The 16337-nt window shown below is 38.5% G+C and overlaps 1 protein-coding gene across 6 annotated transcripts in view; it reads right to left on the bottom strand.

The window, feature by feature from the left end:
• Window positions 1-16337, bottom strand: part of LOC134223999 (uncharacterized) — a 368032-nt gene that overhangs the window by 16946 nt on the left and 334749 nt on the right. For all 6 annotated transcript variants that reach the window (XM_062703225.1, XM_062703226.1, XM_062703224.1 and 3 more), the window contains one exon: window positions 14183-14296. In XM_062703225.1, the coding sequence (XP_062559209.1) occupies window positions 14183-14296 (114 nt within the window). The remainder of the gene's footprint in view (window positions 1-14182; window positions 14297-16337) is intronic.

Genomic DNA, 16337 nt, shown 5'->3' on the forward strand with positions numbered 1-16337 from the left:
AGGAATTGATTTTAAACAAAAAAAGAGAATTTGGACCAATGTTGTCTACCTTGATAAACGAATCGTTTCTTATTGACGGAAAGCCAAGCGTTATAGTTATCCGTGATGAGTTAACTCCTCCCATGATTGATTTACTGAAAAAGATACGTGCAATGCAAAAACAGCTAAACGTTAAATTTATTTGGCCTGGTAGAAATGGTTATATCAACATAAAAAAAGACGAAAACTCAGAACTGAATGTGATAAAAAATTTGAATGATTTTGAAGCATTAATAAAAACGTTTGGCTAGATTCCCTTTTTGTTTAAATAAAAATAGTTTAACTTGTATTTCTGTTCTTTGTGTTTGTTTTTCAAAGTATTAGTGGATAACATAAAAAATTTATTTCATGATAACATTGATGAGTTTAACAATTGTACTTCGGTAACAGACTCGAAAAAAATTAGAATACTACAATGGAATGTACGAGGTCTTAATAATATGGAAAAAGTCGATAATGTTCTGGAATTTCTCGATTGTTTACGTGTGCCAATTGATGTTCTTGTGTTAGGTGAAACGTGGCTCAAACATGATAATTGTGTGTTATTGAATCTTCAAGGTTTTACCCCAATATTTTCATGTAGAGAATCCTCATCCGGAGGATTGGCTGTTTTTATTAGGAACACAATTCAATTTAGGACAATTGCAAATGTGATGCACGAAGGATTTCATCACATTCATATAGAACTGAAGGTGGATGTATATTATGATGTTCATTGCGTGTATCGTCCACCATCTTTCGATTTCAACATCTTTCATTCAACACTTGAGTCTTGGCTATCAAATCCAACTCTTAATCGTCCTAAACTTATAGTAGGTGATCTGAATATACCAATAAATTTATCAAATAATAATGTTGTGGCTAAATACAAAAATCTTTTGGAATCGTATGGTTTCATATGCACGAACACCCATGTTACTAGACCAGTCAGCTCAAATATTTTGGATCATGTTATTTGTGGTATAGAACAGTCCTCATCACTTCAAAATGACACCATTTATAGCCTTGTTAGTGACCATCTTCCTATCATATCTAGTTTAAATATATCAGCTAAAACAAACCGGATGAAGCTTTCGAAACAAATAGTGGACAATAGAAAACTCAATAATGAGTTCACGAGTTTCATCAACAGTATAGATAGAGTTGACGATGTCAATCAATGCCTAGAAAGTATAATTCAGAATTACAATAACATTTTGCAAAACTGCACGAGAACAATAAATAAGACAGTCAAAATCAAAGGCACGCAATGTCCGTGGATGACGTTAAATCTATGGCAGTTAATAAAATTAAAAAATAATTATCTGAAGAGATTCAAACATAATTCAAATGATCCCCATATAAAAGCTATGTAAGACCATCTTTCTAAAAAGCTCGATAAATCCAAAAGAGAAACTAAAAAAGCGTATTATGAAAAAATATTAAATAACACAACTCATAAAAAGATGTGGAAGCAAATGAACATTTTATTTGGGCGAAAAAATATTGCGAACAAACCATCGATAATAGTGAACAATCGTCGTGTTGTAGATGATGTTGAAAAATGCGAAATGTTTAACAAATATTTTTCTAGTATCGGGGAAAAACTGGCTAATGAAATTCCACTTAATGAACGAAATGATCCTTTGGTAAACACTAATGTGTTACAACAATCAATATACTTGAGACCGAGTACCCCAAATGAAATTATTAACCTAATTGCTGAACTAAAAATTAATAAAGCTTCTGGTCCAGACAATATTCCAACACGTTTGGTCAAATGTAATTCAACGGCATTTTCATTCATTTTTAATCAATGCTTCAACAAAATGATTGAAACTGGGAGGTATCCTGACTGTTTAAAAATAGCCAAGGTTATCCCGATTTTTAAATCTGGTGATCCTGGTTCACTCGATAACTACAGACCCATCTCAACACTTTCGGTTTTCAATAAAGTGTTTGAGAAATTGTTGGTTAATAGATTAGTAAACTTTTTCAAAAAGCATAATTTACTCTACACGTATCAGTATGGCTTCCGGCAAGCCTGTAGCACGACTAATGCGATCACAGAGTTAGTTGACTTTATTCTTAAAGAAATTGACTCTAAAAAAATGGTAGGAGCACTGTTTATAGACTTGAAAAAGGCTTTCGACACATTAAACCATGACATTTTGTTAAGGAAACTAAATGCCTACGGGATAAGGGGAATCGCATTACAATTATTCGCTAGTTACCTATCTAACAGACATCAATACGTTGTTATTAATAATAACAGAAGCTCTGAAACTGTTATCTCCCATGGAGTTCCGCAGGGTAGCAATATCGGGCCAATACTGTTTTTAGTGTACATCAATGATCTGAGTAGTTTGCCACTGCACGGTTTACCAAGGTTGTTTGCAGACGACACTGCTCTATTTTACCCAAATAGTGACCCTCATATGATGATTGAGTCTATAAATCATGATTTAAAATTATTAAAAGTGTATTTTTCGAGTAACCTTCTATCCCTCAATTTAATGGAAACAAAGTACATGGCTTTAAGTCATCTAAAAAGCGATTGTCAAAGCATTTAGATCCTGTTTTAAATCGTGTCTCAATTGACAAAGTAGACTTTCAAATATCTTGGAATCCATTTAGATTCTATTTTATCATGGGAAGTTCATATAAAATATATTGAGAAAAAGATTGCTAGTTTATGTGATATACTGAGTAAAGTTCAAAGCTTCGTTCCCCAACATGTCCTACTGAAATTTTATTATGCTCATATTCACTCCCAGCTGCAATACATTATAACAGTATGGGGTCGTGCATGCAAATCTAAACTGGTCAGGCTACAAGTGTTACAAAATAGATGCCTTAAAATTATTTTTAAATTGCCATACTTACACTCAACTTCTGCCCTTTATACCAACACTTCTCATAACATTTTACCACTTCTTGGTTTATGCGAGTTACAAACAATAATTATGGTTCATGGAATATTGCACAACACTACTCATTGTAATATAATCCTCAGCAATGTCACTCAACTTCATGCTACGCGACAAGCTGGTAATTTGGCATTTGCAAGAGCTTCATCCACCCAAGGCCAACGTCGTTTTTCATATATAGCACCTCTTAAATATAATGCTTTACCTAATGAATTGAAACATGTCTCAAATCCACACCTGTTTAAAATTAAAGCAAAGGAGTATCTTAAAGGAAAAATCAATGAATTCTTAATTTAAATGTTAAAGCCATTACGAACAAGTTAGTTTCTATGTAGATGTATTCATTTTGAGTTACGATTTAGTTTTTCGTTTGCTATTTTCATTCATCTGGATCCCTTAAAAGGAGAATATCTCCACTGGGATTCTATTATGAAACTTTGATTAGTAATTTTCACTCTCGTATTTAGATTCATAATTGTTTATCTTCTCAGCTTTTAAATTTAAAATTATTCTTATATTTTTGCTTTTTTTGTTGCCAGTTAATAAGCTGAGATAGTTGCGTCCATTACCAGGAAGTTCAAATTAGAGCTTCTTGGTGTGGGGGAGAGTGGCGGGCCATTAAAAAAAAAAAAAAAAAAAAAAAAAAAAAAAAAAAAAATAAAAGGATAATCGTTGCCAGATTTAGAACACGGGTCCGAAACCTTACCATAATCCAATGTTATGCGCCAACCGATGCTGCCGATCTGCAAGTTAAAGAGAACTTCTACAGTCAACTCAATGCCGTCGTAGATAGAATTCCGAAGGGTGATATTAAGATCTGTTATGGCGACTTCAATGCGGAAATCGGATCCGACAACTCGAACCATGAGCGCATTATGGGACGCCATGGTCTCGGAGAAATGAGCGAAAACGAAGAGCTGTTCGCAGAATTTTGTGGTAATAACGACATGGTGATCGGGGAATCGCTCTTCCCTTATCGATCGGTTCACAAGGTCACGTGGGTCTCCCGTGACGGCTTTACAGAAAATCAAATCGACCACATCTGCATCAGCCGAAAATGGAAACGGAGCCTTCTTGATGTACGGAATAAACGTAGTGCGCCTGCGCATTGCGCGGATTCGTCGGCAGGAGAAAAGAGTTGGACGACGATTCAACACACGCCGACTGGAAGATGCCACGGTGAAACGGTCGTTCGTTGAAGAACTGGAGACGCGTGCTGCAGATATTCCGGATGGTGGCAGCGTGGAAGACCAATGGACCGCCATCAAGAATGCCTTCATCGCCACCAGCGAGAACAATCTGGGTGAACTACGCACCCAGAGAAAACAATGGATCACCGATGAGACCTGGAGGAAGATAGAGGAGCGAAGAGAAGCCAAAGCCGCGATAGAGCGATCGAAAACCAGAGGAGCCAAAGTCCTAGCCCGTCAACGATACGTGCCTCTTGAGAAGGAAGTAAAACGCTCATGTCGACGGGACAAGCGAGCGTGGGCAGACTCTCTGGCCGACGAAGGAGAGAGAGCCGCCGCAACCGGAGACATTCGCCTCCTCTACGATATCTCACGACGCTTAAGCGGGGCGAAGATGAATGCAATGATGCCTGTGAAAGACGCGAATGATCAGTTATTGACCGATCCAACTGACCAGTTGAAACGCTGGTGCGAGCAATTCGAACAACTTTTTCAAGTGCCAGCCAGGCCATCACCACCTCGGCATGGTCTGCCTAGGATCCGACGTATAACACGCGTCAATACCGAAGCTCCATCCATCGCTGCTAGAGATTTAAACAGCCATCCAAAGCATGAAATCGAATAAAGCCCCAGGGGTCGACCGCATATCAGCCGAGATGCTCAAAGCTGACCCCATGACATCCGCTCAACTACTGCATCGTTTATTTCGTAATATCTGGGACACCGCAACTTTCCCGGTAGACTGGATGCAAGGTATCTTAATGAAGGTGCCCAAAAAGGGTGACCTGACTGTATGCGATAACTGGCGAGGCATTATGTTGCTGTGTACCGTTCTCAAAGTTCTGTGCAAAATTATCCTAGCCCGGATTCAGGAGAAGATCGATGCGATTCTCCGGTGGCAGCAAGCCGGATTTCGTGCCGGAAGATCCTGTGTGGACCATATTGTCACGCTCCGAATCATTTTGGAGCAGGTCAACGAATTCCAAGAGTCCCTTTACTTGGTATTCATTGACTACGAAAAAGCTTTCGACCGTCTCAATCACGAGAATATGTGGGGCGCCCTGAGACGCAAGGGGGTTCCTGAGAAAATCATCGGCCTCATCGAAGCACAGTACGAGGCCTTTTCGTGTAGAGTGCTGCACAATGGGGTCCTATCCGACCCTATCCGGGTCGTAGCTGGTGTGAGGCAAGGATGTATTCTATCACCGTTACTGTTCCTCATCGTAACCGATGAGATTCTGGTAGATGCGGTTGACCGTGAACCAAACCGCGGGCTGTTATGGCAGCCTATAACCATGGAGCACCTAAACGACTTCGAATTGGCGGATGACGTTGCACTCCTCGCGCAACGGCGCTCTGATATGCAGAGTAAGCTCAACGACCTTGCCGAGCGCTCCTTCTCGGCAGGTTTAGTCATCAACGTCAACAAAACCAAATCGTTGGATGTAAACACGGTGACTCCTTCCAGTTTCACAGTAGCCGGGCAACCAGTGGAGAATGTTGAAAGCTTCCAATATCTTGGTAGCCAAATGGCGTCAGACGGCGGTACCAAGAACGACATAGGCGCACGGATCAAGAAAGCAAGGGCTGCCTTTGCGAGTTTAAGAAATATCTGGAAAAACAGGCAGATAAGTGAACGCACCAAAATACGAATTTTCAACTCTAACGTGAAATCTGTGCTGTTATATGCTAGCGAAACATGGTGTGTATCAGTGGAGAACACTCAACGGCAGCAGGTGTTCATCAACAGATGCCTGCGGTATATATTTTGGGCCTGGTGGCCTCACAACTGGATCTCAAACAACGAGCTCCATCGTCGTTGTCACCAGAGGCCGATAGCAACAGAAATTCGGGATCGGAAGTGGGGCTGGGTCGGCCACACTCTACGTAGGGGCGGAAACGAAATCTGTAAACAAGCATTAGACTGGAACCCAGCGGGACATCGCAGCAGAGGCAGACCCAGAGGCTCATGACGGCGAAGCCTCAACAAAGAAATAAAAGAAGTCGAGCGAAATCTAACCTGGCAACAGGTTGAAGCGATAGCCGGGTAACGCTCAGGATGGAGATCTTTCAAGTCGGCCCTTTGCACCACCGGAGGTGTACAGGATCCATAACTAACTAAAACCTGAAAAGAGGAATTTGAGAATTTAAGAACTTGGGAATTAACGATTTCAGAAATTTAAAAATGCGGGAATTTAGCAATTCATGAAATTAGGGATTCATAAATTCATTAACTTAGGATTTTGGAACTTAAAGAATTTGGGAATTAAGGAACATAGGAATTTGAGAATTAGTGAATCTAGGAATTTAAAAAATTATGAATTTGTATTTAGGAATTTGTGAGGTGAGGAATTTAGGAATTTAGAATTTGAATTCGTAGTTTTCCTTCTAGAGTTCTTCCAGAAAGTTTTAATCAAGCTGGTTTGGGAATATAGCTTGAAGCCTTCCAGAAACCTATCGTGGAGTTCCTCCAGGAATCCATTCACAGGAGAACTAACCGCAAGTCGAGCACATCTGTACATGGGGCTCCAGCGGCAGTGCAGTTCTTCAATGAATTCCTTCTGAAATTCAACCAGCAACTCATTAATTCTAAATTCCTCCAGGAATTTGTTCTAAGTTTCTCCAGGAGTTTCGACAAGAATTCCTCCTGGAGTTACTTCATTAATTCCTTGTTTCAGTTCTTCCAAGCGATCAAACAAGAATTTCTTCAAACATTCTTTTAGAAGCTTCACCAGAAATTTCTCATGGAGTTCCACAAAGAATTCCTCCTTCAGTTTCTCAAGGAATTTCTCTTAGAGATCCATCAGGAATTCCTCTTGACATTTTTTCAGGAATTCCTTCTGGAGTTTCTTCAAGAATTTCTCCAGAGATTCCTCCTGGCGTCTCTTTAGCAATTCTTCGGTTATTCCTCCTGGAATTCATCAAGGAATTCCAGTAATTCTACCTGCGGTTCATTCAAGATATCTTTTTGGAGTTCCTACAGGAATCCTTCTTGGAAAAAAAAATCTTGGAGTTCCTTCAGAAATTACTTCAGGAGTTTCCCAGGATTTCCTCCTGAAGCTCCTCCAGAAATTACTCTTTAGTTCATGCAGGGATTCCTTTTGGAGTTGCTTCAGGAATTTGTCCAGGGATTCCTCCTAGCATCTCTTCGGAAATTCTTCATAAGCTTCCTGAAGTTCCTCAAAGAATTCTTTCTGGAGTTCATCTAGGAATCCTTCCTGGAGTTTCTACTAACATTCTTCTTGGAGCTCCTTCAAAAATTACTCCTGAAGCTCCTCAATAAATTACTCCTGGAGTTCTTCTGTCGCAGTTTATTTCTTAAACTCTTCCAGGAAATCCTTGTGCAGTTCTTTCAGGAATTCTTCTGAAAGTTTATCCAGGAATACCTCCTGGAGTTCATCCAGGAATACCTCCTGGAGTTCATCCAGGAATAACTCCTGGAGTTTATCCAGTACTTCCTTCTAGAGCTCCTCTTAGGAATTCCTCAAGGAGTTTCTTCAAAAATTCATCTTTGTGTCCCTCCAGAAGCTTATCTTGGAGCTACCTTAGGAGCTCATCCAGGAATACTTTGAATAACTCACGTCTAGGAGAATTCAGAATGATTTCTTGGGGGAATTCTAATTTAATGCCGGGAGGAATTCAGAACCTATTCTTAGGGGAGTTCAGAAGGAATTCCTGAGGCAATTCAGGAATTCCTGGGAGAATTCCGAATGAAAAATCCCTGGAGGAATTCGGAACGAATTCCTAAAGGATTTCAAATCGAATTCCTAAGGAAATACAGAACGAATTTCTGAGGGAATTCAGAACGAATTCCCGGGGAAATTCGGAATGAATTCCTGGGGTTTTTCAGATTAAATTCCTAGGGGACCTCAGATCGAGTTCCTGGGAGACTCCAGAATGAATTCTTAAGGGAATTCAGAATGAATTCCTGGGGGAGCTCAGAATGAATTCCTGGTGGAGTTCAGAATTAATTCATGGGTAATTAAGAATGAATTCCTGGGAAAATTCAGGATTATTTCCGCGGGGTGCAAGTCACTGGCGAACGAGACTCGTGTACTCTGGATGGAAGCTTAGAACCAGTGTTAGAGCGCAATCGTTAATGCGATCATATTTATATACGGTTAGTTACTGCAAATAAATTCTTTTTCGAGTCCTTATAATCAAGCAGGAATCTCAGGCATACCACATCGTTATATTGCTGCATGATTGAGGGTTTGATTTTGATAAAATATCGAAAACAAAAGTGTGCATAAAATTTGCCTTAACAAAAAGATTGTATAGAGAATTAACACTGTTGTTTACATTTTAGAAACAAATCCAGATGTCGTACATGTCAGGGTAGGGCTTCAGTGCTCCGCCTTCTCCCCATGCCAAAAACAGACTGCAAAAAACGTGGAACGAAACTATCCGGCTGGTTCTCAGTGGCCGTTACATGAAAATGTAATCTGCCTTCAGTAGCTGATTTTCGACATCCCAAAGATTGTTCTGTGAAAAAAATCAATTTTGCGACCTTGGTACTCGTTGCGGCTCGGTACTTGTAGTGTTAAACATGTAACAATGCTGCTTGTGCTGCTGTGACTGATAGCACAAACAAATTCAGGGTACTAAATATGTTGCATTATACGTTTGAATTATGCCCTCTAAGAAGTTTAATGACCATGACCAAAGATTCGCAACCAGGAATAAAATCGAACTAAAATTATTGGAACGATCAATCAATATGCTATCCCTGTTGAGGGATCCAGCACGAAACTGCTGATCTGTACCAAAGTTTCAGCCGAAATTTATAGGATCCTATGAAAAAATATGTTCATTATGACGAGAAGCAAAATCATAAGTTGGTCATTTGAATATTGAACTTTTGTACGACGCTCGCTATTCATTGCATTCGAATGTGTGGGAGAGGGGTGCGGGAGGTATGGGGGAACTTGTTAGAGGACGGGTGCCATACTAACCGTCATCGTGGTTCTCTTCCAACTATACTCTTAATCGAAATGAATTAAAACTGCGCTAGCTTATAGAATTCTATCCAATTCAATTGAACATCAAATGTTTATATGTTTGTTGGAAATAGCTCTTTTTTACATGCCATTGAACTCTAAACTTTTATAATGATAATTCGGATGAAACATAAACATGAATGTTTTCGTTTTCAGATAATTTGTCTGAAAATATTTAGTTCCGATAAGTTCCCAAGTCTAACGAGCTAATAATTAAATGATGATATTTTCCCACGAGGGAAGACTACATCTCGATAAAATTTGAATACCTCGAACAACTCGCTGGAACCGGGTGCGTCTCTCAGTTAATTTCAAGCTTACATTACGATCTCAATTAAGATTTCATTATTCATGACGTAATGATACTCTGCGCTAAACGTGTGCATGTACGTGTTTGTGAGTTTGTCCGTCATTTGTTGCATTTCGTCTCCATAATAGAAGATTAGGGCACCCATCATATTGTTACGGAGGCATCCCTTACTTCGCCTGACAAAGCATCATTTCAACGCCTTTCGAGATCCATATCGGCATGATTGACCATTATAAAGTGTTGCAAGCTCAGCCATGGCGATATCAACGGCGACACGAGATCGAGTGATGCTATGGTGACGCTGCTGTCGGTGACGTTGAATCGCATCGTGCTCCATAAAGCGCGTGATCGCTGCAATGATTAGGTACAAAACGAGCCACTATCTCTAATGAAAATACAGCGACGATGACGATGGCATGGGTAAAATGACGAAAGCAGACGGTGGGTGTGAGAAGCGCAATGAGGTATTTACTAATTGAAAAACTAATCTCACCTGGAATTTTATTGCTAGGGCCCCCAACTCAGGGGTCGTATATTAACTACGGAAGGTTTTCGGAATAGACCGAGAAATTCCTTATGTTAGCCGGTAAATTAGATTCAGTGTCCGTTTTTACACTTTAGGGTTTAGCTCATGTGATTGAAAAAGTACGAAAAAATTAACGCCGGGTAATGATGTGTCCAAATAATGTTTACTACGAATGGCAGAAATTAAAGTAAGATGGTAAACGGTTGTTATTTATTTCGAGACATGCCCAATTTTTAAAATTAGTTGAATTTTTGAATGCGTCGTTGACCGGAAACCATCAGAACCGTATAACAGTGACAACTAGTTAAAATTATAATATTCAATGGTCAGCGCCGTAGCGTGAGGTTGGCCAGGTTGGCTCCCGCCAAGGGCGCTAGGCTTAAGGGGGGCGCCGAAATTAAGATTTCAGCTTTGAGAAATAGATCAGATTTATAAGTTAAGGGCATGTTTAGTAGAGTTATGCATTGTATGGGAGTTAAGAAATGCAACCGGAACTGTAAAAATGCCATCTTCAACAGACGTTGTAGTTTAAAAAAAATCGAACAGTTTCGTAAAGAAATTTATAACTGGAATACTGCTGAGTTGTATTTTTGCAGGATTTTGCAACAGAATTTACTCGAGATCTCTTCATCATCTTCAGAAAAATCAGTTTCATCGACATCACAGCAGTTTAACATTTTAATTTGCCTCGGACGATTATGTATTCATTTTTCAATATAAAGCATGTGCCGTTTATAACTGCTACTGAAGATGCATTTCCTGTTTCATATCTTTACCTTAGTATTAACATCAACATGTTAAATGGCTTTTCCGGTTACTAAGAGTCCTCCGGGACCATAATGTTTTACAACAGCGATAATTATTTTTTTGTCAACTTCACTAGTATAGAGTGATTTAGATTCATGCGATTTTCTTGGAGACTACAATCAATTAATCCAATTGCATCCAAAGATTGTTATTGACCCAATCAAGCCCACCAGTGCTTCCAAACTACCGACAGACCTACTCTAGAAATGGAAATATCTCGATCCGAATAGGTCCTATCGTTATTTTGATCAATGACCAACTCACTCCAAATTTTGTTGTCAGCCCTGTAGTTCCGACCAAGCCACTGCACTGTAAAGCTAGATTTTTATTCACCCGAGTAGGTCTAACGGCGTCCGGTAGCGATTTAAAATTTATTGACCTTTTTTCATTGCGGCATAGAACCAATCGCTCCCATTGAATTTGAAGTTTTGTGGTATAGGGTAAAGGATGTATTTTGGACCACCCTTACGGGGGCTCTTATTTTGGACCATCAAGAGGAATTTGCACTCACTTACCCTACTTGTGGCATACTTCTGATTAGTGTTAACCAGAGCCGTAGCGTTGACTCTCGGCTCGGCGCCCTTGGCGAAACAGTTATTTGGGCGCCCCTTGCTTTCATACGTGATCAAAACAAATAGCATGATAAGAGCAGGGATATTTTCAAAATAAACCTTTTATACGTGGTGGATTTATTAAATGTTTGCTTTATGAATTTTTTAAGCCTCTATGGTCCGCATAGTGCATATGTTTTAACACGTATAAGGATTATTAAAAAGGTCAGAACATTGCCCAGTTATGGTGTTAAGAGATATTCGATACGATTTGCGATCAATTGAATCTGCTAAACGAAAGTTTTAGTGGAAAAATCGGTAATTTTTTGTTGGCGCTTGGTGCGATTTTGCTGAACCCCGACCAAGTATACCCAGTGTGTTACCGAAAAAAAAACCAGACTTCCTTGTTGTAAATTTACCTAGTGCGTCTAGATCAGCTAGGCCAATAAAATTCGCCTCTCAACCCTTAAAGGCGCAAGGTGATTTTTTTTAGAAATCCTCGAAAATATGTTTAACGTGAATAACCATTTAATTCATTAACAATAAACGTATTTTCGGTTTGTTGTTTTAAAACAACATTGCGGATTTAAGGGATAAGTGTGCACAGTGGTTCAATCACTATTGAACGTAGTCGCATCACGAAGAATCCTAGTTAAGAGTGGATCGAATGACCTTCGGAATCGCCATTAGACCTTGGTCGGTGGTTTGAAAGAACTACTGGTCTTGGTAGGGTGTTTTTCGAATGGATAAGATGTAATACTCGGAAGTTGGCTTTCTCAGTCTGAAGAATCAGGACGATGTTTTATTCACTTGTCCGACGTTTCGGCCGATTGGTTGTGGCCTTTTTCAAGGTTCGTATAGTCTATCGTTTATTGTTTAATCAGTGGTGGAGAGGAGCTTTTCATGCTTGCTTTTCATAAAATATTGAAAAAGTGATTTTAAGATTGGGTTTGTTTGCTAACATACAACAACTGCAATGTCGCGGAAGTAAAAAACCATTGTCCTGATTCTTTAGACTAAGAAAGCCAACGTCCGAGTAAAACTACTTTGAATGAAATTCAACTTGGTAGAGAATTGGTAGAAGGTAGGAATAGCGATTGGACCAAGTCGAATCAAGAAAAAACCAACTCCAGACCTATTTGGATCAAGATATATCAATTCCTAGAGTGGGTCTTTCGATAGATTGGTGGCATGAGTTGACTTGGTTAGGTCAATAAATTTCAACTTTGAAGTAGATCACCGTAGTATTCACCGATAAAAATCAACAAACCAGAAAATATAAAGTTTTACGGTGACCGAAACCTCACCAAATAGATCAGTTGCCATAATTACTGAAATCAACCGAAGCAGATTCTCGTATTCAGCATGTCTTTAAACAAGGGCCTCGTTTAAAGCGTAACCAGATCATATAGACCCAGAGAAAAACTAAAATGCAAAATATCATCGAGTATTCAAATGCTTTGCTTGTTTTTTCACCCTCATATAATTGTCTGGTTCAAAGGATTCGAAAATGTTACTGGATCAAATGCGATCGTTATGGTCCGAATTTATCTCGAATTAAAACAAACTCACTACTTCCGAGTTACTATTATTTGAAAACGGCTTAGATTTCTTAGTCATAAAATAATATGTACGCGTTTTTCACAGTCTACTATGTGTCGTTTGATAGGAACCCCGAAGATCCATAGTGTTATATACGCATCGACTCAGCTCGACGAGCTGAGGTGATGTCTGTATGTGTGTGGGTGTATGTGTTTGTGTGTGTATGTGTACACGCACACTTTTTTAAACTTTGCATTGTCCGAAGCAAGCAACAGGTTTCATTCGACGGGGAATCTTGTCCCATTATTTGCCAATTGGCTATAAAATACTCATTTATATTTTTTAGTACTTTTTTGCACTAGAAAGGCATCAACACCTAGTTGGATAGTTGGATTGGATTAGTTGGGTTTTTATTAGGTAAATGCTAAAAAAATCAGTGAAGATGCTCCCTGAGCCAACTTCCTTATACCTGACGGAAAGGTCCCGAGAGAATCGTCTGTTAAAAGCTCGAATCTAAAACACTTTCAACCGGTAAATTTGAGAATATACCAAGGTTTTTTACATGGTTTGATTTGAGCCGTTTGAGACCCTCAGTATCAATAAAACAATGACTTAATCTCACTAAAAAAACGAGAAAAATTTAAATTGTTTCCATCCGTGCAACCATAGCGCCCTTGGCGGGGGCCAACCTGGTCAACCACACGCTACGGCGCTGGTGTTAACTATTCGCCTTTCGTTTACTGAAACATTGAGAATTAAAAATCTCTTATTTTACTTAGTAAGAAAAGGGCGCTCTAAAAGGTTTCGCCAAGGGCGCTGAGAGTCCACGCTACGGCTCTGTCAATGGTAAAATAATTCAATTGTAACGAGGACTAATAAAAATATTGAGTCCTCACGCTTTTTGTTTAATTTCAACTTGTTCATCAATATCTTTTGATTTAATTTCCCATTTACTTAACAATCCTCTAATGGATAATCACGCTGGATTTTAAGGCTCAAACAGAATTAGTTACTTACGAAGCAATGCGATTAACGTGATGAAGATGTTGTCCGCTAATTTTGACTGTCATGTTATGAAGGCAAACATATAACGATAGATGGAAGGATAATCACTTAATAATTTCGCCCTGGGCGCCTTCCACACTGCCCAATATTAATTGAAGATAATGATGATGACTGTGGCGATGGTACCTACCAACCAACCACCAAGTTAGCCCATCTGTTGGAATAGTTGCACTAATGCCTGCTTTGTGCATTACCGATCACCGAGGAGAAAGTGATTTTTGCTTATGCTCAATAAACTCATACCTGGGAAAAGACGCACGCAAATCTGCTCTCAATTTAGTAAGCAGATCTGTTACGGAGCCAAACTGACGCAGTGTCATTTCACTGTCCATTTCCGGGGGTGCTGGTATGGGTGATCTATGTTGGGAGAAGAAAAATATGAAAATTAAAAACATTGAAGGTAACGGATAGACTAGTTCATAATAATAATATGCATATTTGAGTCAATCAGTGATGATTCATATTTATAGATATATAGTAGAATCTATAGATTCGATATATCCGATGAATTTTCCGAGAAAATTCCAAAGAATTTTTCAACGTAATTTTGAAGAGTTTGCCGATGAATTTTTTAGCAATTTCCCGAGGATATTGGGTATAATTTGCGAGAAAATTACGAATGATATTTGACAAGGGAATTCCGAAAAATTTGTCGAATATATTTTGGAGTGTTTTTGGAGGAAATTCAGAAAAATTTCCAGAGATTTTCCCGAGCAATTTCCGAATAATGTCGTGAGAAAATTTTGAATAATTTTCCGAGGAAACGATTATTTTTTGAGAAAATTAAGAAGAATTTGTTGAGAAAATTAAAAAGAATTTGTCAAGAAATTTCAAAGAATTAGCTGAGGGCAGAATTTCCTTAAAGATTGAAAATTAAAACAATTGTGTAGGAAAATCTGAAAAAAATGGTGGGATTTCCAAAACAATTATCACAAAAATTTCAAAGAATCCTACTTGGATATTTCACAGAAAAAAATCCGAAACATATTCCACAGCAAAAATTCCAAGAATTTCTTGAAAAAAATCCAAAGAATTTCCCGAGGATGTTCGGAGAACTTTCCAAGGAAACTCCAATGACGAAATTATAAAGAATTTGAGTAAATTGACAATGACGAACAATTTCCCGAGCAAATTCCAAACAATAGATCAAGGAAATTAAAAAAAAATCTGGGAATATCTCAAAGAGTTTTCCGAGAAATTTGCCGTTGTGATCTTAAAGAATTTATCGAGGAGATTTTAAAGAATTTGCCAAAAGAATTCTGAAAAGCTTTCCGAAGTAGCTACGAAGAATTTGCCATGTAAATTTCCAAGAATAAGCGAGGAAATTTCAAATTAAAAAGATCTAGGGAAACTTGTTCAGGAATTTCTAAGCATTAAATTCCTTAAAAAGAATTACGAAGAATCTGTCAAATAAATTTTGAATAATTTCTTGATGAAACCTCAAAAAATCTGCTGAAGATATTCCGACAAAATTTCCAAAACATATGCCGAAGAATTTTCAAAAAATTCCGAAGAAATTCCTAAGGTATTTCAAAGAATTTTCCCAATATTTTTTTGAGGAATTTGCTTAGGAATTACAAAGTAAATTTACCGTGAAAATTTCGAAAAATAAATTCTGAGGAATTTTCTGGGCAAATTAATACGAATTTCCCGATAAAATTTTGTAGTATTTACGAGACTGTTCCAAAGAATTTGGCGAGGAACTTCCGAAGGATTTCGAGGATTTTCCGAAGATGTTCCGAAGAATTTTCTGAGGCTTACCCCAAGATTTTTCCGTGGAAATTCCCAAGATTTTTTCAAGGAAGTTACAAAGAATTCGACGGAGAAATTTCATAGAATTATCCAAGGAAATTTCCTAACCAATTCCAAAGAGTTTGTCTTGAGAATTTTGAACAATTTTCCGAAAGCGAAATTTTCCAAGGAATTTTCCAACAGTTTTGGAAAATTTTCCGAATTTCTTAAAAAAAACTAAGATTTTTTTTATATTTCAATATACCGCCAACGGGGGTGTCATTGGGCCAAAATGTGGTATGCTCCAAGTAAATGTTACGAAGCTCTAGTAGTTAATTTTGAAATCAAGTTTTAATTAGCTTGGTACAAGCTTGAATAATAAATTTACCGCTGTGTGGGGAAAAAATAATAAATTATGGAAATTCTTCAAAGTTTTATGTTGTTCAAAAGTGGCTCATTCTCACCCCGCACAGGGGGTGACATTGGGCCAAATGAAATAGTTCAGCGGTGACGATGAAACGATCCAATCGTTCATTCAAAATAATTGCCTACATTACGGCTCTTACCAACTATGTAAGGCAAATCAACTGAAGGCTTGGCCCAATCTCACCCCTTTTTTGCGTGCATTGCTCGTTGCTACGAAAAACCAGAACCGTTATATAAATAT

Source organism: Armigeres subalbatus, chromosome 3 (genome assembly GCF_024139115.2).
Source record: "Armigeres subalbatus isolate Guangzhou_Male chromosome 3, GZ_Asu_2, whole genome shotgun sequence".
NCBI classification, from domain to species: domain Eukaryota; kingdom Metazoa; phylum Arthropoda; class Insecta; order Diptera; family Culicidae; genus Armigeres; species Armigeres subalbatus.